Source organism: Vanacampus margaritifer, chromosome 6 (assembly GCF_051991255.1).
Source record: "Vanacampus margaritifer isolate UIUO_Vmar chromosome 6, RoL_Vmar_1.0, whole genome shotgun sequence".
NCBI classification, from domain to species: Eukaryota; Metazoa; Chordata; class Actinopteri; order Syngnathiformes; family Syngnathidae; genus Vanacampus; species Vanacampus margaritifer.
Window position 1 is genome coordinate 11,794,880 of NC_135437.1, and position 23,706 is coordinate 11,818,585.

Consider the following 23,706-nt stretch of genomic DNA (forward strand, 5'->3'; position numbering starts at 1 on the left):
TAGCCACAAATTACAATTCAACCTTTTAGATTTACTAAAACCTGGATTACTGCCACTCTGCATTGGCATGACATTGTTTTTAGCAAAAACATCGTTATTCTTCTATTATTGTTGTGACAGTACTTTAAAAATGAGTTATGCCATTGGTTCTCAGGCCCTGTCCAGACGGAAGCAAAGTTCCTCAAAGAAATCTCGTACACACAGAAGCATTTCAAGGAGCGGAGGACGTTTAACGGCAGTAATGTTTATGCCAAGCCTGGAGTGGCGCTGTAGCGCAGCCACAGGGAATTAACGGAAAGCGTAGAAGAAGAATCACTTTTTTATTTTATTTATTGCAATCTACAGAACAAACATGGCTTTGCATGTATCAACAACATGGAAAAAGACGAACACAGGAGAAGTGACAATGGCGGGTGATACAAGTATAACACCGCTTGTTAAACATGGGAATAAAGAAGCAAAATATTTTGCTGCAAAAACATAAGCAAGCTAAGGAGACTGCGCATAACGACTACACCACGGCTAGCCGCCATTGTTGACAGACTGACGGTTCGCGCGGTCACGCGAGAATTGGCGCATACGTCATCAATCTGCGACAATGCGTCGTCATCAAGCTGCGACCATTACGTCATCGCTGGAGGAGTATCCTGCATATGGTGTCCAGACGGACGCAAACGGGGCGCGTTTTGAAATCTTTCCACTCTGGAGCCCGGTTTCAAAAGTGATCGGTTTCAAGCTCCGAAACGCGCCGTTGTGTTGACAAACGGCCTGAACGGTAAGAAACTTGTGAGGATACATTGAAACTGGCTTTCGTGTGGACGGGGCCTTAAACTTTTGAAAGCAACACTAAGGAACTTTCAGTTTACGTTGATTATGGCGGCGCCATATGGACAAAAGCGGTATTGTTATGTCTGAAGGAAGACCACATTTCCTATGAGGGGAAGCGCATTGCGTCGTTTGCTTTTGAGTGAAAGCCGGGCCAATGTTGATCCTTGACTGTCCTTTTATCCGCATGGCTTCCCTTTTCTTTTTTTGTCTCCTCTGACAAAACTTTTCAGTTGTTTTGCAGCTTCTGCCAGGAAAGCAATAATCGTGCATCAACATTCAAATTGACTTCCGTCTTTGTAACGAATCGGTAAAGGGGGAAGTGACGTATGCTATAAAGCAGTCAGCACGTTTGTATTTTTGTGTGTGGCAGTGTTCCTACCATCCTCCTCAAAGTTGCTTAATAAAATAAAATGATACAGACCCCCTCAGGCCAGGGCAAAAAGTACCATTCAACTAGTGTTTCATCAGAAGAGTTATGAAAATATTTTATCACGGTTGAAAAGTTCCTTAGTGCTACTTTAAATCAAGCACCACCTCAAAAAAATACTTAATTAAAAAAACACTGTAATTAAATAATGACGTTACATACAAAAATGTACTTAAATGAATATTCAAACTGTACTCAACAAATGTACAACAGTGGATTAAAATAAAAGTTTAAGTGACTAACGTTATGTATGGTTTTCATGTGCCACTAGAGAGAGTCCGCATACCGCTAGTGGTACTTATGCTACACTTTGAGAATCACTGAGTTAGGCAATTATTTAATTAGGCTGCCAATACAGAAAAAGTGCAATTTTAAGTGTCACCAGAAACACCGCAAAGTACTAAGCCAATTGTACTAGCCCTCAGCACTGACAGCAATGAGGTTTTGGACTGCACTGTGGGCTGCAGCAAGGCTCCAACTTCGGGTCGTGTCCTTTCCCGATCTGACTCTCCCCGAACAACATGGAGGCTTCGAACCGCTCCTTGACAATCTTGATCCTCTCCAGCAGCGCCGGGATGTCCGTCTCGCCGCCCGGCACTAGTGGGTAGTGCTCCGAGGGGTCCGCCTCCAGGTCGAAAAGCAGCGGCGGGTCGTGAGGAGTAAGGGTGGCGAATACTGAGCATGCTTTGTCAGGAGTGGTGCTGCTGAGGGTTGAACCTGGTGGATGGGAACAACAGTGATAAAAAGGAGTTGGGTAAGGGGATTATGAAGTGGGTTGGGGAATAGAGTTAGGGGCTTGGAAATTTACAAGTGGTTTTGAAATAGACATTCACCTCGTGTGTAGAAGTGCGCCTTGTACTTTCCAAGTCGGAGAGCAAAGAGGCCAAACCTTTCACTGGGATCAGAAGGGTAGAACATCATTGCTTCCCTTTTACTCTGCAAAACAACACGACAGACGTTTACATGAACACGTAACCTCCAAGGTATTCTGGAACGCTTGTTCAACTATGAAAAGGGACCATATCGTCGCTGTCCTGTGAAAAACACTTATGTCCATTTTTGTCTCTTTTTTTTTTCCTCACAGTTTTACGTTTATGGGATGAAACTGAATGCAGGCATCCCAAAAACGTAAAAAAAGAAGAAGAAAAAAAAAGGACACAAGTGTTTTTCACAGGACAGCGATGATATACTAACTTTTTTTTACCAGGATAAATATTACTATTTTCTTGCATTATCTTTTATTTATGTAAAAAAAAAAGAGAGGACCTTTTTCCTTCTAAGTTCACCTGTATGTGCAACTGTGTAAAACTTTTTTGCTTTTAGGATTATTAGTATTTTACAAAAAAAAATCCCCAGTAAAAAAAAAAAAAACTTACTTAAAAAAAAATAATTCTCAAGTAAGAATACTACTTTCTTGTACAAAAAAAAACTAACAGTATTATTTATTGAAAAATATATTATTTTTTCTTGTCATCATGCAAGTATTCCCCCACCTTGACAATTATGACTATATTTCCTTAGGTGGGGAAACAAACCCTTGTTACGATTGATTCAAAGAATGGATAGATTAAGATTATATTTAAAAAAACTTTTGGGGTAAAGTTTCAGTATTTTATTAAAAAAAAAATATATAAAAACATTTTCTTCATTCTTGATACAATACAAATTTTTATCAGATCAAAAGTTTTTTTTTTTTTTTTTTTGCTGGACGTTGGCGGGTTTTACCTTTCTGCGATTGATAAGGATTTCAGTCATATCAACACCATCCAACTCAACTGGAGGCGTTTTAGCTCCGGCTAGCCTAGCGATGGTGGGCAGGATGTCCAGCGTACTGGCCAGCTCACGAGTCACACCTGAACACAAGAAAAGAAAACAAAGTTGAAAACTAAAGAGCTCAAAGCAAAACATGGTGAAGCGGCATTTAGGTGTTATGTTCATGCAAATGGAATAATATGCCAACAGAGTAAAAACAGCCAAGCGTGTAAATGCTTTTGAATCGAGGTTAAAAACAAACACCAAATTTAGAATTGCACAGCTTGAGTGTTGTACCATGTTGTGCCACAACATGCCTGGCAGCACTGTTTGGATTGTCATGAAAAAGCGTAGCGACATTATTGCATCAAACCTGGTGTGATGGTGCCGGGCCAGAAGGCGATGGCGGGCTCCCTCATGCCGCCCTCGTATGTGGTGCCTTTGCCACATCTCAGAGCTCCGGCGTTGCCGCCGCGGGACATGCGCATCAGTGAAGGCCTGATACAAAAACAACATTGAGGGAGAAGTAGAAAACTATAAGAGTTTTGTTGGGGGTTAAAACAAACAAACATCATTTTTGTCATTTCTATTTTTGCAAGAAAAAAAAGTGGCAATTTTACTTTTCCTTCAGGAAAAAAAAATAAACTTAATAAATAATAAATGTGTATGCTTATTGAGAAAAGGGGTTTTAAAAAATCATGAAAATAAGTACAAATTTCATATTTTATGGATATTTTTATACAATCTTTTTCCTTGTTCATCTTACAAGAATAAAGATGCATTTTTTCATGAAAAAAGTAATGTGTTACAACGCTAAATTTTAAATTTTGTGAACCGTTTTTAAGTTGTAAATTTATGCGAATTGAGAAAAGATTTTTAGTTTTCATTTTAAAATGTTTTTCTGTTACTTTTAATCTTACAAGAAGAATTTTGTATTTCTCCCCCCAAATTTTGCAATATAAAAATAGTAAATTCTGAATTAGTGAGCATAACATTGTAATATGAGAAGATACTCGTAAAGGAAATTATTTTCTCTTAAAATGTATTGTAAATGTATTCTTCTGAAATGATGAAGTAATTTTTTCAAGGATAAAAATCTGAATGTTTTCAAATAATTACAACCACTCTATTACTTTTTGCTTGATTTTTTTTCATCTTTCTTCTAACATTACACCTTTTAAGTCACATAATACAATCCTCAAAAAATATTGTTTTTCTTGTTGAATTATGATATCATTTTTTAAATTTACAACTTCAGCCTCATAAAATTATGAATTCTATGTTTGTAGATTACAACTTTTTTATTATTATTTATGATTAGGATTATTTTCCTTTTTGAGGAGTGCAAATAAACAGCCGAGCTGGCATCCGTTACAAATAACATTATCACTTTTTTTCTCATTAATTACGACTTTATCTCTAAAATGACAACTTATGTCTGTCTCCCAAATTTAATTTATGCTTGTAACATTATTATATATATTTTTCTTCTCCAAAACAAAGTTCTCAAACAAAAACTAATAAATCATATTAAGTTAAATTTTGAATTTAATAGCAGAAAATTCCTACTTTTTAAATGCACACAGTAACCACATCCACCACAAATCTGAAGTCCCATCAATTTAAAACCAACCCGTTGTCTGCCGTGAAGAAAACCAGCGTATTGTTAATCACTCCACTCTCCTCCAACGTGGCCAGCAGCTTTCCAACAGTATTGTCAAACTCCAGCAGAGAGTCTCCGAACGGGCCTCTGGAAGTCTTCCCGGCAGCCTCCTGGCCTGCATACTGGGGGTAATGGGTGTGCTGGTGGGGGACACATAAACACATGAATAACAAACATTGCCGTAAAAAGCTACAGTACGTCGTCTGCTGCCTACGTGGGATGGATAGTAAAGGAAGAAGGGTCGCTTCTTCTTGGCCGAGGCGGTGATAAAGCTGGTGGAGAAGTCGCTGTACGCTCGTTCCAGATCCAGGAAGTTGACAGGTTGCTCTTTGATGACTTCATTGTGCATCAGCGGGACCAGAACCGTGCCCACGTCACACTGCCCGAAGCACTTGATGTCCGGAGGGAAGCAGGTCAGGTTGTGACACGGACCCTTAAGGGGGAGAGCAACACGGATAAGCCACAAGCTTTTGTTCGTCGATGAAATACATTAATGTACTGTTAAATAAAATTTGGAAAACTTGATAGATAGAAAACTCCCCAATTTAACTTCCCATGGAAATGTACTTGAAACTTTCAGTCACATTGTTTTCCATACTTTTTGTAACACTGACCATGTCGTGTGAGTACGGTATGCCAAGGTACTCCTCGAAGCCCTGCTTGGTAGGAAGGAACATTCCGTTTGGCCCGAATCCCAGGTGCCACTTCCCCACGGCAGCTGTGGCATAGCCCAGAGGCTTTAGCACCTCGGCGATGGTGGTCTCGTTGAGCGGCAGCCCACCGATGGAACCAGGATACAGAACGCCGGGGTAGATGCCAGAACGGGTCTGATAGCGCCCTGTCAGCAGTGACGCCCTGAACGGGTATTGGCATGTAACAAGATGGTGAGATTTCATTTTAGACACGCTAATATCATTTTACATCAATATAAATATTATCATTATCTTCTCTGTTTGTTTCTCATTAAGTTTCTTTGTTGAAACATTTTGACTACTGTATGTCTAAGTGTGTTTGCAATCATGGGTATGGTCTCCCGGGAAAGATGAAAGAAAACAAAAAAAGCTTCTCTAGTAGTATGACTTAGTTATCAAAAAAGAAAATGGATGGATGGATAGATTATTATTATTACCTGTATTATTTGCACCTGCTAATTATGCTATTACAAGTTATTAAAAATGATAACAATAATAATGCAAATATGTATAAATTCGGCATTTACACAACTACAATTATTTTATTTATCCAAACGTGTAATGATTAAATAGAACAATGTATCACATTGACCTGGACGGGCTGCAGACAGGACTGGTGGAGTAGAAGTCCGTAAAGCGCAGTCCCCCCGCTGCAAGTCGGTCCAGATTCGGTGTAAGCGAGCTGGGATGTCCGTAACACCCCAAGTCTCCAAAACCCACATCATCAGCGAAGATCAAGACGAAATTTGGCGGCGAGGTGGCGTGTGCACAAACGCATAACAGGGCCACAAATCCGAGGGGGGCAAACTGCATTCTGACGTTTGTCACATTCCACAAGAAATTCGGCAAATCAAAGCGGACTCACAACGGGAAGAGAAACCACAACTTCACTTCGGCAATGTAGTGTCGCGTGTATGTGCCGTCACGCAAATGCGGAAATGTAGTCCATTGCCACCGCTATTTCTGGACTACGAAATCAACACAAAACGCATGCTTCCCTGTAGCCAAGCCAAGACGATGTTTAATCGAATCATACTGTATTGCTGAAGTGCCATCTAAATTGAGTAAAAGGAAACACTAATTTGTATTTTATGGAAAATAAAATAGCTTTATTCTTCCACATTTCCCAATTGCGGACACTGCAGGCACCTGTTGCTCACTGCCCAGTAGCATAAACTGAAACCTGTTTTTATGTTGTATCTTTTTATTTCTCTTTCTCTCTGTCCGTCATACAACAACTGAAAAGCTACAGTACAACGGCAACTTTAATTACCATGGCGACAGTAAAGAACGGAGGAGGCGGGACTTCCGACTTCCGGGTTTTCACCCATCAACTTTGCACTTCAAAGTATGATTTCAGTAGCGGAGATCGGCGGGAGCGCGCGGTTGGGGGGTGCGGGGTGCGGGGTGCGGGGTGCGAGTGTTGGAACGCGGCCAGCAGTGGCCGGAAACGACGCTGATGTGTAAAACCCGTGGCACCTACCCCATTGAACTATAAAGGTTGAAATGACGATGGATGGACGCTGTCGACAAGTACTCCGAAGTTCCGGTGAGTTTTATTTATTTATTTTGCAGTTCTTATGGAAATTAGACTAGTGTTCAGGGAGTGATATTGAATAATGCTAATTGTTGTTTCTAATTAAGCATTTAGTCACCAGTCTTTGAAGAATTTTGCTATTGATATAGTTTTCTGTATTGTATTGTTGCAATGAATGTTGGAGTCCCCACATTTTATTTTCAAATCCTTAGCCTGTTTTGACGCCCTTCTTTAAAACCCTAACACTGATTTGAGACCCCAATTCAATACCCCAACACTGCTTTGAAACCGCAAACCGGTCTTGAAACTCTTACCTGAAGCCCTAACCCTAATTTGATTCCTTACTTTGAACCCCCCGACTCTTTCTTGAAAACACTCATTTGAATCCCTAATACTGGATTGTATCACTAAATTTAAACCCTAACCTCAATTTTAAAATCTGATGCTGGCTTGTGGACACTAAAAATTGACATCCAAACCCATGCTTAAAACCCCCAATCCTACCTTGGAACCCTACTTTGAATCCCTATCATTCATTAGAAACCCTACTTTGAAACCCTAACCTTGGCTACAGTGCAGACACCGTAACCCTTGTTTGAAGCCAACAAACCTGTCTTGAAATCCTAATATGAAGCCTGACGTAAAATTCTTATTTTACCACCTTTTTTTATTTATTTTTTATTTGCTGGGTCATGGTGGTACTTAAAATTCTTGAATTCCAGTGTGTGGTCGTTCCAGATGATCTCCCCCTCCCCATGTCCTCCATGGCAACCTTGGCTTTGTCACCACGATTGGACCAGGCACTCGCTTCATTACGCCAACATGAGCAGGAAGAAACGGGCGGCGGGAGAAGACGTCACTACTGATTTTGGTGAATGCAGCGATCCGCGAGCACGTCTGTTTATCCATTTATTTATTCCGAGCTACCTATTCCCATCCTTTGAGGTGGACAGGTTGGGCTTGGATGGAGGAGGTGGAGGTCATAGGAGCCCAGAAGGAAGACACCGCCTGCATTTAAATCACATAGCAGGTCAGTGTACGCAAGTGTATTACTGTACTGCCAGACCATAAAAGAAGATGAATATTCAGATATAACGTGAAAAGTTTTACATTTCGACGCGTGTGATAAGTTTCATGTTTAAATAATACGTGTTTAAATTTAGTTTGCACTTTCAGTAAAACAAAATGAAGCAATTCCAGTTCAAGTCACTGGTGGAGCCCGATGTATGTACGTGCAGCTTCATTTTAAATGTATAATGTTTTTAAACACTTTTCCTTGTTTTTTTTAAACAGTATTATAGAAGAGCAGTAGATAGCTAGTATTTTTTTGGTTTAGAAAACACAAAAATGACTCTGCCAGTGACCTGAACCACAAGTCAAATTTATCACATTTTAATGTGATACCTTAATGTTTAAATATGAACCTTATCAACTTACCATGTTAAAACACAAAACCTCAACACTTTAAAACGTGAAAATGATCACATTATTGTGCGATTGTGATAACTGCTGAGTCAGTGGTGTTACCCACTGAACCATCCAAACGCTATCACTATCCTACTTTTTTTCTGGTACAAAACACTTTCATATCAGGGTTAGCTTGTCAAGCGCTAACTGTAAACTTGAAGTGTGAGGCATAAACATGTGCGTCAGTGTGTTTTTGTGCGCTTCTACCTCACTGCAGTTTAGCTTTGGGGGAAGCGTTGGTGTAGCATCTGCTGATAGTTTTGGTTTACTATTCACTTTCACATTTCTCTGCAGGACTGACCTACATTCAGATTCTAATTCTGTGTGTGCGCGTGCGGTGTGTGCATGTGAGCGAAATGAGTACATTAGAATGAGACACTGTATAGCCATTGATGAATTGGCACAAGCACTTTTATTTCTCACTTGGCTCCTTATTAGTCAGTTGTGTGAGTTATTCACTGTTTTTTCTTTTACAGTGGAAGCGTTATGGTCAAATGCCATCATCCTTTTCTGTATACAGGCTGGACAGTGTTTTTTCCTCATAGAAAATAATGGAAAATGAAATGCTTCGTATGTGTGGGTGTGAAATTTTAGATATTCATGTAAAATAGTTTATTTTAGTAATAAAATATCAATGCACGCTCATATTTAAAACATTTTCTATAACAGAGCTGCACAATTTAAATTTTTAAATCACAATCACAAATTTGGCCACCACAATGAAATTAACCTGATTGTCTGTGATATTTGTATTTAAAATGCTGACAACACTGCTTATTTAATCAAACACTTTCTTAAACAGACAACCACCAGGGTACGAGCATAACTAGATTATAATACTGATCAAAATAATCATGATTAGCATTTTGGCCATAATCGTGCAGCCCTAATCTTTAATTTATTTACAGTTTTGTAACATAAATTGAAAAAAAAAAGAAAAGAAAAAAAAAGTAACTAAATAGAATGTAAAGAATTAAATGAGGCATCATAATGCAAAGATACAGACACAAAAATTTGTTTAACAACTGACTGTGTGAGCTGCAGCAATATTAGTTTTATTTTGCAGAGCATGAAGATCATATTACTTGCTGCACCGTTTGTGTGCATAATCCGTGACCTAAGGGTTACGTCTACTGCAACATCAATGCTAGTTTCATTTGCTCTTCTATGATTTTCTTTGTTTTGTGTGTTAGCATTAAGCTAGCTGACTCTCCTAAGGTAAAGTTATGTGTTCTTTGATTTTTGGACTTGACAATTCGGACCTATTATAACTAAGACTGGGTGCACATTATAGAAAATCCAATGTAGATGGATTTAATTGAATATGAAACGAGAAGATGTGTACTTGAGACGCAAGTCTCTTCACATAAACGCAAAAGACAAGTGCAAAACTTTGGTCTAATTTTTTTTTTTTTTTAATTGTTCAACCTCAGGGCTGTGCCTTTATATGTTTGTGCACAGTTTTACATGATGGCCTCATCAGAATCAGAATCAGTTTTTTGGACGTTGCCAGGCGATCTGCCAGGCTTCCCGTTCTGTTTGGATGGCTTGTGACTGGGGGAATTGCCCTTTTAGGGTTCAGTAAAGCATGTAAAAGCATATGAAGTTTGAAGGACAAGAAGTGCAGAGAGTCTTTTCAGAGGAAGTTACCTCACTTGCCTTATTGTGCTGAATTAAACCGAACGCACACACAAATGCACACACAAATGCACACACACGCACACACTGGCACAGATCAGTTGGCATGTCTGGAAGCTGCAGCTTTTTGGCTTCCTATGTGGGCGTCCTCTGATAGGTTGGTGAGTCTTCTGATTTGTAATTCCCTTGATGGAGCTTGTGAGTCTTGAGTAGCTTTGGAGCTGTTTTTAACATCTGCTTTCACAGCTTTGTGTGTGTGTGTGTCCATGCGTTTGTGTCTGCAGGCCAGTTGAATGTGCGCAGCAAAGAAGGAGCCTGCAGACAAAGCGATACATCCTAACACACCCACCATCTCGAATCCCTCAAACTAAATCCTGACTCTAACTTGAAACCCCAGTGGGACACCTTAACCCTTGTTTGAAACCCCAAAAGTTCAGTTTAACACCTTGCCCTGCCTTTGAAATGCTAACCTTACCTTGAAATCCTCATTCAAAGCCCCAACTATGACTTGAAACCCTAAATTGAAACCATTAATCTAGTTTAAAACCCTGAAACATTTTTTGCAAGCCTTACCCTATCATAAAACTCGAATCTGACACCATGACTTTGTTGTGTCAAACACCAACCATGTCTTGAGACCTTAATTTTACACCATAACTCTTCTTAAAATCTTTAACACTGGCATCAAAACCTATTCTGAAATCCCAACCTGGCCAAATTTAAACCCTTCTGTGACACCCTAATCCTAAATTGACATCCTAACTTTATTCCATCCGTTTAAAAAAATGAATAAAAAATTCTCAATTTGGCTGGTTGCTGTTTGACGCCCGGCATTGTGCTAACAGTGTAAACGCTGTGCAAAAAAATCTAAAAAGATGCAGGCTACCCAATAAACACTAGTGGGCGCTAAAAGATCACAAGTTGAGTTAGCAAAGGCTTTCTGAACAGGGAGGAAAAAAAATGACCATTCATTCAGCTTTTCACCATCTATTCCAACCAAAATCTGTCAAATACGATTTATACAAACCCCAGATATGACATTTTGATTTTTTTTGTAAGCAAAATGTGGATCTAATTAATGTGTGCACAAAATACTGTAGGCCTATTGTGGGTTTAGTCCAGGGGTGGGCAAACTTTTTGACTTGCGGGCCACAATGGGTTTGAAATTTTGACAGATGGGCCGGACTAGGAGCATTTGGACCTCATAGCACAGTAAAAACACACAGATAAATGTACAACCCAATTTACTTATAGTGTGCACTAAGGACTGCGTTTTTCAAATGTGCAAAATCCACTTATTTAAAACAGCTTTTCCAATAGCTTCATTTTTATTGTTTTAGCTCAACTTTTGCTGTGTTTTTATGCTTTGTAAAGTGACCTTGGGTGTTCTGAAAGGTGCTGTTTTTAAATGAAATGTATTATTATTATTATTATGATTATTATAAAATAGCCCTAATCCAGGTAGTACGTTTGCCTCAATGAATATGCAAGATGCGGCATTTACACACTATTTGGCAAAGTGGGAGGAGAAATGTAAATAGATTATAATAGCACATACACTGTGATCTGTCAAACCTGGTGACTGCATCTATTATTAATAGATTTCAATTCAAGGCGTAAAGTTAAAGAATTTTTTTCCATTGGCCCACCCATTTTTAACCCGGGCCCACAGTACGTGTGACACCTGCGGCTGCATGATAGCCGCTGCTGCCTGTCACGCGCTGAGGACAAAGCGCGTACATCCAATCCGTCTCTGACCACTTTTCCATCTCCGTGGGGGACGCATAGCACACGGTGTTTGTGCAGCAGCTCAAAAAGAAGCCAAAAGCCAACGAGGAAACGCTCATAGAAGTGCTCGACGCACGCCCCGGGGATGTATTCACCAATATCAACAGTCTCCTGCATGCACGCTCCTCACCTCACCCATGACAACATGTAGAAAGACTATCTTCAGCTGTCAAAAGGATCAAAACACGCAACAGTGCCACAATGTTGACTGATAGACTGAACTCTTTGTCCCTGCTTTCTTTCAAAAAAGAATTGACCGATTCTCTGGACTATCAGGACATTATTGCTGCGTTCAACACAAAACCGTGCCGTCTCCTGCTATAAATGTCCAAATCCAAATCCAAATCCAATAAGATAAGATCCACTGATTGTCACACCCATCTAAGTGGGGCGAAATTTGTTCTCCGCATTTGACCCATCCCCTGAGGGAGCGGTGAGCAGCAACAGCGCCGTGCTCGGGAATCATGTGGTGATCTAACCTCCCAATTCCAACCCTTAATGCTGAGTGTCAAGCAGAGTGACATTCGGTCCCATTTTTATAGTCTTTGGTATGACCCGGCCGGGAATTGAACCCATGACCTCCCAGTCTCAGGGCGGACACTCTAACCACTCGGCCAATGAGCTGAAGAAAAAACAAACACAAAACAAACATTTCTAGCCTTATTGGATAAGTTCAGCGGGCCGGATTGAAACGCATAACGGGCCGTATTTGGCCCGCGGGCCGGTTTGTAAATGGAGCACGCCTTCACTAGAAACTGTATAACAAAAAAAAGAAGAAGTGATGTCTCCCTCATTTCTAGAGAACGTGCACTCAATTTGCCTACCCAACTCTCCAAGATTTATATGATGCATCGATGCATATACAGTAAAGGTAAAATGTCCACACATGCCTTTTCAAATGAAAAATAATATGAGACCAAGAAAAAACATTTTACAACTTTTATACCATTAATGTGACCGATGACTTGTACAACTTAATTGAAAAGACAAATCTTATCAATACTTTTAAGAAAAAATGAACTGCAATAATGTGGTTGCATAAGTGTGCACACCGTCTTATAACTTGTATGTGAGTGTTCAGAAATAACAATCACATTCAAAATTCATTCGCTTCCTGACTCTGATCGAGGAAGGACGCTCATTTTATCGCTCTGCAAGTTCACTTTCACCACTTTGATTATCTGCGTCCTATTGCATTTTGGGAACGAGAATGAATAAGCTTCGGCTTCATCCCGTCAGCCTTTTTTCTTTTCGGGTAGAATTGTATGTGAAAAGTGAATGTTGTAAATTGTCTCTATGACTGTCTGAAAGGAAAAATGACACAAATAAAAACAAAATCTTGTTAAATGAAAGTCAGCACACACCTGCCGCTACCATTTAAAGTGCATCTGCTTAACTCTAAATAAAGTGCAGCAGTTCTAGTAGGCTTTTCATGACATTTTGGTAGTGATGCCTCGAGTTTTAAGAGGGTGTACTGTACATATTTGTGCTACCACATTCATCTCAGTTATTTATTTAAACTTACCTTCTTGAGAAGATTGTTTTTTTTCTTCTCAAATCTGTTGTATAGGTTATAGGTCCCATTAATGGTGAAAAAAGGTTTGAAAATATTTCTCTTGGTGTCATATTGTTATACCACGTAGAAAACGTAGCTTTTGAACGGAGGTGTGGAGAATTTTTTCCCCACTATCTATATATTGTAGCCACACTAAATAAATTAAAAAAGGGAGTTCTGTAAATCTGTGCGCCATAGTATCTGAAATAATTAGACGAGCACTGTTGAAGGTATCCACAGGCGGTCTCACAGAAATAAATCACAGTGTCAATCAAAAGTGAGCATTAAGTGTTTTATTTACATAAAAGAATGAATATACTACAGTGGCAGCCTGAGGTATTTGCTCAAGGCACATTTTGTGGCCATCTCCTGTTTGAGAGGAGATCAAGCGGTCCTGTGCGTCTGGCTCGTGCGCTGGGGGGAGCGACGGCAAAGAACGCGCTGGCAACCATGGCGGCGGCGCTATCTGGCACAACAGACGCTGGAAGAGCGAGCGAGTGGAATCATGCAGTGAAATCTAACAGGCCTCGGCGGAGCAACGCGAGCCCAGGAACTCATTAATGTTTGAGGAGCTGCTGGGCTAATATTGACATTATTAGCTCGCACATTCGTGTTGTCATTGTTCCAAACTTGGAAGTGAAGGCAAGCTGGCATCATTTATTTGCAAAATTGTCAATGGAGGTTTTGCGATTGCTATTTATTCAAACATATTTTATGCTGCGAATTCGAGTCACATGATTTGACTCGAGTCAGACTTAAGTCACCAATTTTAGGACTAGGCTAAAATTTATGAAAGCTTCACTTTGACTTGGTATCCCTGAGATTTAAGCTATGTGACTTGACAAGATTTGTCTGTTTACATTTGAAGTTCTGCATTTTCAAGATAGTGTGTTATTAGTTTTAATTTTAAAGACATTATTTTGTGTAGTGCGCTCAAAACTCAGCAACATGCTGGGGGACTCTGAGGCGGCCTCATGAAGCAAGTATCAAGGATGGTGCTTAGAAGATTATTACATTTGGATTCAATTGGGATAAAAAAAGAATGTCAACAAGCAAGTTTTGCAACTCCTAGAATGATATATCTATGCGATTTATGTGGTAGACTGTAAATTTGGTCTACGGTATTGATTTGAACCCTACTAGCACTACTGACATCTTACACATTCCGTTACAATAAAACCCACAAAATTGTAACAGTTTTTCTCACAATAGCTTGCCAAACATAAACTCAACTTAATGTCGGTTATGCGTTTTATTGAGAAGACAATAAAGGAAAAGAGAGTACAGAGACAAGTCTGAGACGATTAAAAACTAAGTGATCGTGATGGTGAAGACAGCTAACTGATGCAAGTACTGTACAGATACTGAATACAAAGTGGTCAATGTGCAAATATATGATGTGACCCACAGAGCAAGTGTGTATAACTTAAGACCTGCTCAACCCAAGTAAAAAAAGACACAGCTTACTTGACATAATATTAGGGACTAGGGGTTAAACCATTCCTTCTCAATTATTGTTTGTTACACCGACACCAGGAAGAAGAAAATATATATTTCGCCCCCCCAGTGTCATTTGTCCATTAAATCATTATTAAAAACGCACTTCTGCAGAGGAGCTAATACACCTTGCGCACATTCTAATAGTGAGCACGCCACTGCCACCTACTGTCGTGGAAGTGCAACTATCTTTATTCTGGCTGGGGACTGGTATTGAATAGGGTATCAGTACAGTAAGGTTATCGACATTTTTTCCCCCATCACCTTACTAGTGTCAGCTATAAACATTTCTAATCGAGAGCCTTGACGTGACTTGCTTGATTTTTATCACAGTAACATGCACCAGCATGCATGGAACTTCAACGTTCATACTTATGACTTGCACACATGTGACTTACTCCCACTTCTGCATTTGACACACTTTGCCAGCTTGAATCAACTTCACTGATCCATTGACCATTTCCTTTCGGACCTGCCTGGCGATATTAAAAAGCAAGGCGGGACCATTTCTACCCTCCAGTCTCATCCTCCGCCACACAGCTAAGCTCCAGAAGTGATTTATTCTTTTTCAGACTGACTCCCACCTCAGCCCCCGCTTCTGAGCAATCGACAGCGACGGCTCCCACAGAAAAATGAGTTTACCCGCATATGTGAAGATAGGAGGAGTAGATTTATGCCCAAGAGCAACAATCTCAACATATTCCGATAAGTGTTACATGGGCAAAATTTTGGACGTGGGATTTAGGTGTGAAGATTTATCGTCGTCGTCACCTTGAGATTCGCTTGTCCTCGGGTGCTCCACCCTGACCGTAAACAGCTCTGGCAGAATTGATCATCATCTGCATTGAGTGTGTCATCACCAAGACCTGCTCCTTACCTCGACATTTCCATACACACCTCAAATGCCTCGTTAGAAGCAAATTGTCTTTTTCATTTCCCAATCCGTCGTCACTTGTGTTGTCTAAAGCCTGCCGCACGCTGAGTGATGTGTCCCAATGCGACTAATCGGGACAATCACAAGCGATTTACAGTCAGCGACTAACACCTGCGATTGACCTTTGCACACATGCACATGGAATAACTGCAACTCTTGGTGTTCTTATCAGGAAACAGTTTTGTGGTGCTACATACAGTACTGTTCTATTTTTTTAATGAACCACTAACACGGTGCAGTAGTTAAGGAAGCAGTCACTAGTTGTCATAGTTGAGAATCATCTTGCTATTAAATTAAAACTGCTTTTATTTTACGACATCTTAATCAATCATGTCCTTAGAGGTATCCATGTACTTCTGGCACACTGTGGCATTCTTTCCAGTATTAGTTACATAATAACTTAAACCCCCCCGAGTAACGCATTCCAAGTGTCAAACTCTTAACATATTCATATGAATTCACAATTTATACTCGCATGGAACAAAATGATGTCAAACACCGATGAACACTTGCAGAATACATTTCACACCGGAAGATGTAAACAAGATTGCCGGGCTCTTCATTAGCAGCTTCAGCGCTTTGCTCTTTTACAGAATGCAAGCAGATCACGCTAATGACTTCAGAGGCGCGTACTATAATAAATGCAAAATGCATGAGCGAGGTTCACGATTAGTTTTTGCCGGTGCGAGAGGTTATCTTGATCAGCTGCTGGTAAACACGGCTGACTTTGCTGCTCATGTTGGGAACTGGGATTATCCTATTAAGAGGATATACTGTGCCGGTACTTTATCCAAAGACCCCTGCATCAATTCTAATATGTTTAGTACATGCTGTTATCATGCACATTGGCAGTAATGCTAATAGTTCATGTAATGCGATGAACATTTTAGCTACAGAAACTGCTGTCAACCTTGGGATTACTACTGTATCTGCTCATTCCCTTTGCCCCTCGCCTCAGGAATTGGCCTCACTGTTTCCATACTTTTGAAGAGGACCATACAACTGTTTGTCTGCTACCTTTCGGACTACTTTTTACTTTTAATCTTGTCACATTATTGTAAAGCAACCTTTTTTTGAGGATTTTAAAAACCAACAAATGGCAGTATACCTAAATATATCGTTAACATCCTAAATGTTTGTTCTTTTCACTAAATGGCGAATTCATTGCTAATGCTCTTGTCATTAAATCCAGCAGAGGATTAAATTAGTGATCAAATTTCCACACTTAAATTCCTCTGCTGCATAGTGAGGTCCCGTCAGTGTCCCCGCTGACACAAGTAGCAGAGAGCGGCAGCTCATCATTCTCGTTACCATTTCCGGCGTCAGCTCGGCTTAATCACATGAAATTCATTTGGCGAGGAAGCCGGCAGCTTAATGAACGTAAATGAATTAGCAAGTATAGCGTCTCAAAGTGTCTAATTGCATTCTTGACTCTGAATTAGCATGGCGAGCTATTAGCCACAGAGGCTCATCGAATAGCTATTCAGGTCATCACAGTGCATGTCATCTGCCATACCTTGAATCAATTAGCGATGCGGTTCCCACAAAGTGACATCCTATTTCTTTGTGTCACGCTTGATAACGTCTTCCCGTATTGTTCGTCTTGCGGTGCTGAAGCAGCTTCTCGCTTGTCTGATCTTTCAGGTGCCGTCATTGTCCCAAAACAGTCGCAAGCCCAGTGCATTGAGTATACAATGGAGCCATATTCAAAAAATTTTTTTCACAATGTCAATAGAGTATGATTGTTATTATCTTTGTAAATGTAGTTTTTGAGAACACTGTTGTACATAGGCTAATTTTATTTACATAGACACCAATAGGTTCACCAGATTTTCAAAATGACACTAAAATATATCTGAAAATCAAATATACACTAAATTCTCATCAGGAACTTTTGATGACAAATTTAATCGCTAGTCATTCTGGTGACGGGGTGGTTATGTTATTACTTTGGCAAATGGTAAATGCTATCTTGGTTGACAGTTCAACAGTGCTAAACAAATCATTAAACTTACCATTATATTCACCTTATATCACCCTAGATATTTCCTAGATCATTTTTTTCATTTGAATAACCGATTATCACATTGTTTCATTTCACTTAATTCAGTGACATTTCAGTTGGGTGTCAGCCCTTTAGCTTTCACACCATCTCTAGTTATGACTTTACTAGTGTGTTAGCGTCGATAAGTGACGATAACGATGCCATGTTCAGTCTTCGCAGTAACGGAACTCCGGCGTAAACCGAGGACTGCTGTAAACAGTTCATTGCTCTCTAACTTAATTCTACTTACGTCACTCTCAAGGCCCTCAGCTCAGTTTTGAAGTTCTTTGTAATGTCACTTCTTTCCTGCTATTATTGCCGTCATCATGGCCCCAAATCAAATGGGAATGCTACGCTCTCAAAAAATATCCATCTCATCACTAATGATCACAGTGAGCCTGATTGTCTTCTGTCAGCGCGTGAAACGGCTCCTCTTTAATATGTGCCCACGTCTGCTTAAATATGCTGCTGCTCAACATTTTCAAACAAGAATGATCAATAGGCGTCATCACCAGAGAGCGTTGTGGTCTAGTACACTTTCTTCTGGGCACAGAGGCTCCTATTGTGTTCTTTATTCATGATGCAAATGCAGCCATCTTCTTTTCTGACAACACAGGCTTTACACGATCCCCGGCGAGACAGATGGATATGTACATCAAGTAGCTTGCTGTCAACAAAATAGAAGCGTCACACAAAATAACTGGAAAGGGGGGGAAAAAAAAGCTCCACCAGGGGATAAAGTCGTGATGGCGTAAAGAACACAACACACTGAACAAAGAGCTCCACGGAGAGAGGTTATGAAGTGGTGCATTCTTTTCAAGTACAATACAGAAAAATGCTAAGATTAGGAGGAAAATCAAATATATGTATTGTTAACAGCCTAAAGTAGGATGACCAAACTCTTTTTCACCACATACTTCCATCCATTCACCCAGCTTTGACATCACCTATTCTGGTCACAGTCACTGTTAAGATGGAACCTATATCTCAGTTTGACTAAACCCTAAACTTAAAAACTGAAAACGGGGACGCATTTCTCTAAAGCAGATGGGTCAGATTTCAAATTCAACATCCTCAATTAACTAACATAATGAATATAACTAAGGTATAGAAATTTTTTAATAATAATGGTCTTGAGCCTGCAATCTGCAGCAGGATCTTGTCAAAGACTGAAATTGTAAGAATTCTTCTTCCACATTTATCTTGTAAGCGTGACCGCTGTTGACATCATCAGATCTTGCATGAGTTTAGCAACCTTATACTCTACATCTGCAAACAAACACGTCCTGCCCAAAAAGAGATGCATCAACCCCCACTCTCTTTTATTATTGGAGACAATCTTGATCAATGTAACCATGACAATCCTTGACTTGTATAGGCTACACCTTTTATGTAATTTACATTGGTCATATTCAGCCCCCTCCCAAAAAAATCTCTCCTTCTGTACATATTATATACTGTATATATATTGACACAGGCGACCATTCACACCATCACTGAGGGGGAACTGAACTCACACTTCCGACAAGTCAGTCAAAGGAACCACTCCACCATCAGTGACCCTACTTAGCTTAGCCTGCTAATTTTTGCTTCTTTTGCATTGACTACCAGGTAACATTTCGAGTACCTCGTCAGTCAGGATTCGTTATGGGAGAAATGATGCCTGAAGTGTGTCAATTATGTCCACATTGTGCAGCCTACTGCATATTTTAGTTTTGGTTTCCGCCAATGCGGAAAATCCCACTTCACAAAGATAAGATATTGGAAATGGAAGGAACACATTCAGTGCTTCTTTTGATGATAGTTTTGAACCCTTTATTGCCTCATTTTTAAAGCTTCTCGCTGTATTTTAAGTAGGATTGCTCTTAAATGCTGCTCTCTTTTTCTTGGAAGTTATAGATTATTGTTTTTTTTCCCTCATCATTTGGCCTTTCACCCCTTTCTAGACATTATTTTTCTATTCTTTTTAGGCAATAACTTACATTTGAACACAGGAGCAACAATTCATTCTGTAGTTTCATAATATGTACAGAAAAAAAAGTGAGAAAAAGAGTGGGAAAAATATGATTTTTGCCTGAAAGGGAGTGGGGAGAAGAAAACTTATTTGATCCAACCCCCATCTCTAATCTATAAAACACAAATATACACTTCCTGCAAGTTACAGTATTGCTGATAGTGATGCTACCATAGGCAACATATATTACATTCTTAGTTCATATCAACAATGGTAATACATTCTATATTCCAAGAATATAGTTGTAAGAACAAGACATAAACATACAAATCAACTATATTAATAAACAATACCAACAGTAGTAACAGCAAGGACACACTTGCACAAAGTATTTATAAATTCAAGGCCCACTCCCTGAAATATTGTGACCAAATCATGTTTATTTTAAATCTGGAAGTACAAAACCAATTCCCAAAAAGTTGGGACACTATACAAATTGTGAATGAAAACAGAATGCAATTATGTGGAAGTGCCAAATTTCAATATTTTGTTCAGAATAGAACATAGATGACAGGTCAAAAGTTTAAATTGAGAAAATGTATCATTTTAAGGGAAAAATATGTTGATTGTAAATGTCATGGTGCCAACAAATCCCAAAAAAGTTGGGACAGGTAGCAATAAGAGGCTAAGCCAATTTCACTTATAAAAAAAAACAGCTGGAAGACCAGTTACCACTAATGAGGTCCATTGGCAACTTGATTGGAGTATAAAAAGAGCTTCTCGGAGTGGCAGTGTCTCTCAGAAGCGAAGATGGGTAGCGAATCACCAATTCCTCCAATGTTGCGCAGAAAGATAGTGGAGAAACATCAGAAAGGTGTTTACCAGCGAAAAATTGCAAAAAGGTTGAAGTAATCATCATCTACAGTGCATAACATCATCCAAAGATTCAGAGAATCTGGAACAATCTCTGTGTGTAAGGGTCAAGGCCGAAAAATCCTACTGGATGCCCATGATGGCACTGCACCACAAACAGGAATGCTTACTGTAAGAAAAATCACAGAAAGGGCTCAGCAATACTTCCAGAAAACATCGTGGGCAAACACAATCCACCGTGCCAGCCGCCGTTGCCAGATAAAACTCTACAGTACAAAGAAGAAGCCATTTCTAAAGCAGACCAAGAAGCTCAGGCCTTTCTCTGGGCCAGGGGTTATTTAAAATGGAGTGTGGCAAAGTGGAAACCTGTTTTGTGGTCAGATGAATCACGATTCAGAGTTTTTTTGTGGGAAAACTCATACTGGATAAAGAGGAAGCCGAGTCAGTTTATATCCTTTCAAGAGGAAGATGCAACAAAGAAAGCCCAAAACAGTTAGAGAGACGCGTGTTAGACAGCATTCCTATTTCTAAACTTGAGAAACTTGTCTCCTCGATCCCCAGACGTTTGCAGACTGTTGTAAGAAGAAGAGGGGATGCCTCACAGTGGTGAAAATGGCCTTGTCCCAACTTTTTTGAGATTTGTTGACACCATGGAACTTAATATCAACATAGTTTTCCCTTAAGATGATACATTTTCTCAGTTTAAACTTTTGACCTGTTCTCTATGTTCTATTCTGAATAAAACATTAAAATTTGGCACTTCCCCATAATTGCATTCCGTTTTTATTCACAATTTGTATAGTGTCCCAACTTTTTTTGGAATTGGGTTTGTATATGTATTTGTACTCCACATACTGAAACACAGAAATGTTTTTTCTCACTTTTTCAACTTCTGTGTCCTGTCTGCTTTTGGGTCCAAATTCCGCATCACAAGTGACAGAAACGCTCCCGTCATGTTGACCTACAGTTGTACTCATTTACACTTATGAGCACAGTTAATAGTGATATACACAGTTTTGCTCATAGGTTTACATACTCCAGGTCTGGGTATGTAAATTTATGAGCACAACTGTAATTGAGTTTGGCGGGTCCATGGTTTCACAATTAGTCACACTAGCCTCTCCCTCCATTCCTTTTCCCAGTTGAACTAGTATTAGCAGTAGTTTTGCTCACTCTGGTCACTCTGGTCAGATGACCGTCACTAGAAAAAGTAGCTACACTGTACTTGACAGGCAGTTAGAGGAGGCCTGCTGAAGAAATGTATCTTCCATCTAATCTTATATTTTTCAATTAACTCAAAATAATACTTTTAATAATAATAATAATAACGTAATTACGTTTTTATACGGTTTATAAGGTTTTGTGGCACTGAGTTCATATGGCTGTTTATGCATTAGAGGAGCAAACTTGTTGGTTTCGATTTCAGGCTTCAGGCTTTCAGACCAATAAAAACACATTTTTAACACAGTATCTCTGTACGGCCTGTTACCAAAAGTCCCATCTTGGTGTTTGAAGACTTGTCTGAAGGTCTTCTGCACTTATTCCAGTTCATGAAGCTCAATAGGGTATTTAGAAAAAAACAACAAATCTCCATCCCAGCAATAATCAACTTCTCTTGAAGGTGACCCTAGCTGCAGCCATGAATATGTTATTTATTGTTTTTGTATTTTAGGGGGAGCGCAATTACAGGCCACATCAGTTTGGAGGAGGGTCGATTCGCAGACTGTTAAATAGCCAGCAAGCTCATTGCCATGAGTGGCAGGCATTGCCCTTCTCAGGTGGGAGAGTGAGAGGAATAATTGGGCCAGCTTGTGTATGTATGTGCGTATAAAGTGTGTAACTGCGCTGATATCAATGTCACGCCACCGCTTAGAGGTGGTAATTATCAGACGCAAATCCTTATCCCCTTAATTCGGATCTGGCAAACTGCCAACAAAAGGAGCGGAATTTCGCTGACTTTCGGTAGCAAAACTACACAATACAGATAGAAAACTTGCATCCCTGTCAGGAACCCGCACGCGCACAGTATTCAATTATTAATGCAGGTGTGGATCACTTCTGCCTAGAGAGGGAGAGTTTACACAATGGTTAAAAAGTAATCTTTCATGCTGTTTACCCAATTTCCTCCTCAAACTTTCATCTCCAACAAAGCCGCTCTGCTCCCCACATGACTTTTGAACCCGCAGGAAACGCACGTATACACACACACACACACACACACACATTAATGTGGCTAATGACTGACCAGTACTGACAGGCATTTCATCTTGTTTCCAGCCACACAGGAGGTAGTCAGCCAACACATACACACGCACACGCACGCATACATTTAATATACTGTCTGGTCTGTTCAAGACTGGCTCAGCGTGACTCAGTTGAGTGTGTTCACCTCCGTTTGAATGGCCAGATATTGTTTCACCAGTAGGATCCTCTTACTGCGGACAACAAAGAGAGTCCAGCGTTGCCTTCTTACGCGCACACACATGCACACGCGCACACAGAGGAACAGACTTTGGGTTGGCAGCCCAACAGCAGCAGTCACATTTTGCACAGTGGTTGATCTGGAAAGCTGACTTGCAGACACAGTAACTTTTCTTCTCCACGGTGCTAATTAATTTGGGTCTTTTTTTTTAATTAACAAACAATTTCCATTATTTTTTCTTCTGTTGTAAATTAGCTGCCAAGACCCAGAAGCTCTCTCACTTCTTGATGTTCAGCTCTGCAGGTAGGATGAGTTAATTATTGATGCGTGACTAATTGATGTATTTTTCTACTATAATTTGACATGTTGACACCATTTTGAGGCAATATTGTACCAATGTCTATTGTGGTTACTTTGCCCTTGCTTTTGATCTACAGTACATTTCTTTGTTATCGCCCGACATCGAGTTAAGGGCCTCTAAAGCCCATTCTGATTGTTTTGGTTACACTGTATTATCTTGACATTTTACCTGCACTAACATCTCAGGGCCACAAATAAAAGATGGTCTGTAATGCACCAGCATTGCATGAGATGCACAGCGAGAGATGGGAATAAAAGCCTGCAATATTTAAGTT

At 39.9% G+C, this 23,706-nt stretch overlaps 2 protein-coding genes across 3 annotated transcripts in view; one reads left to right on the forward strand and one right to left on the reverse strand.

Moving 5' to 3' along the window:
- Window positions 1–303: 303 nt before the first annotated feature.
- Window positions 304–6,261, reverse strand: arsa (arylsulfatase A). The gene is made up of 8 exons (XM_077568299.1): window positions 5,955–6,261; window positions 5,285–5,525; window positions 4,885–5,103; window positions 4,641–4,810; window positions 3,381–3,505; window positions 2,981–3,108; window positions 2,089–2,191; window positions 304–1,972 (listed from the first exon to the last, which is right to left on the reverse strand). The coding sequence occupies exons 1-8, from the start codon at window positions 6,173–6,175 to the stop codon at window positions 1,677–1,679; spliced, it is 1,503 nt and encodes a 500-aa protein (XP_077424425.1). The 5' UTR covers window positions 6,176–6,261; the 3' UTR covers window positions 304–1,676.
- Window positions 6,262–6,780: 519 nt separating this feature from the next.
- shank3a (SH3 and multiple ankyrin repeat domains 3a) overlaps window positions 6,781–23,706 on the forward strand; it is a 226,881-nt gene continuing 209,955 nt past the window's right edge. The window contains exons 1-3 of one of the 2 annotated variants that reach the window (XM_077569368.1): window positions 6,781–6,911; window positions 7,638–7,770; window positions 7,853–7,929. The gene's annotated coding sequence lies outside the window, so the exon portion shown is untranslated. Of the gene's footprint in view, window positions 6,912–7,637; window positions 7,771–7,852; window positions 7,930–22,990; window positions 23,375–23,706 lie in introns of those variants that run through there. The other variant, XM_077569369.1, reaches the window with a different exon arrangement.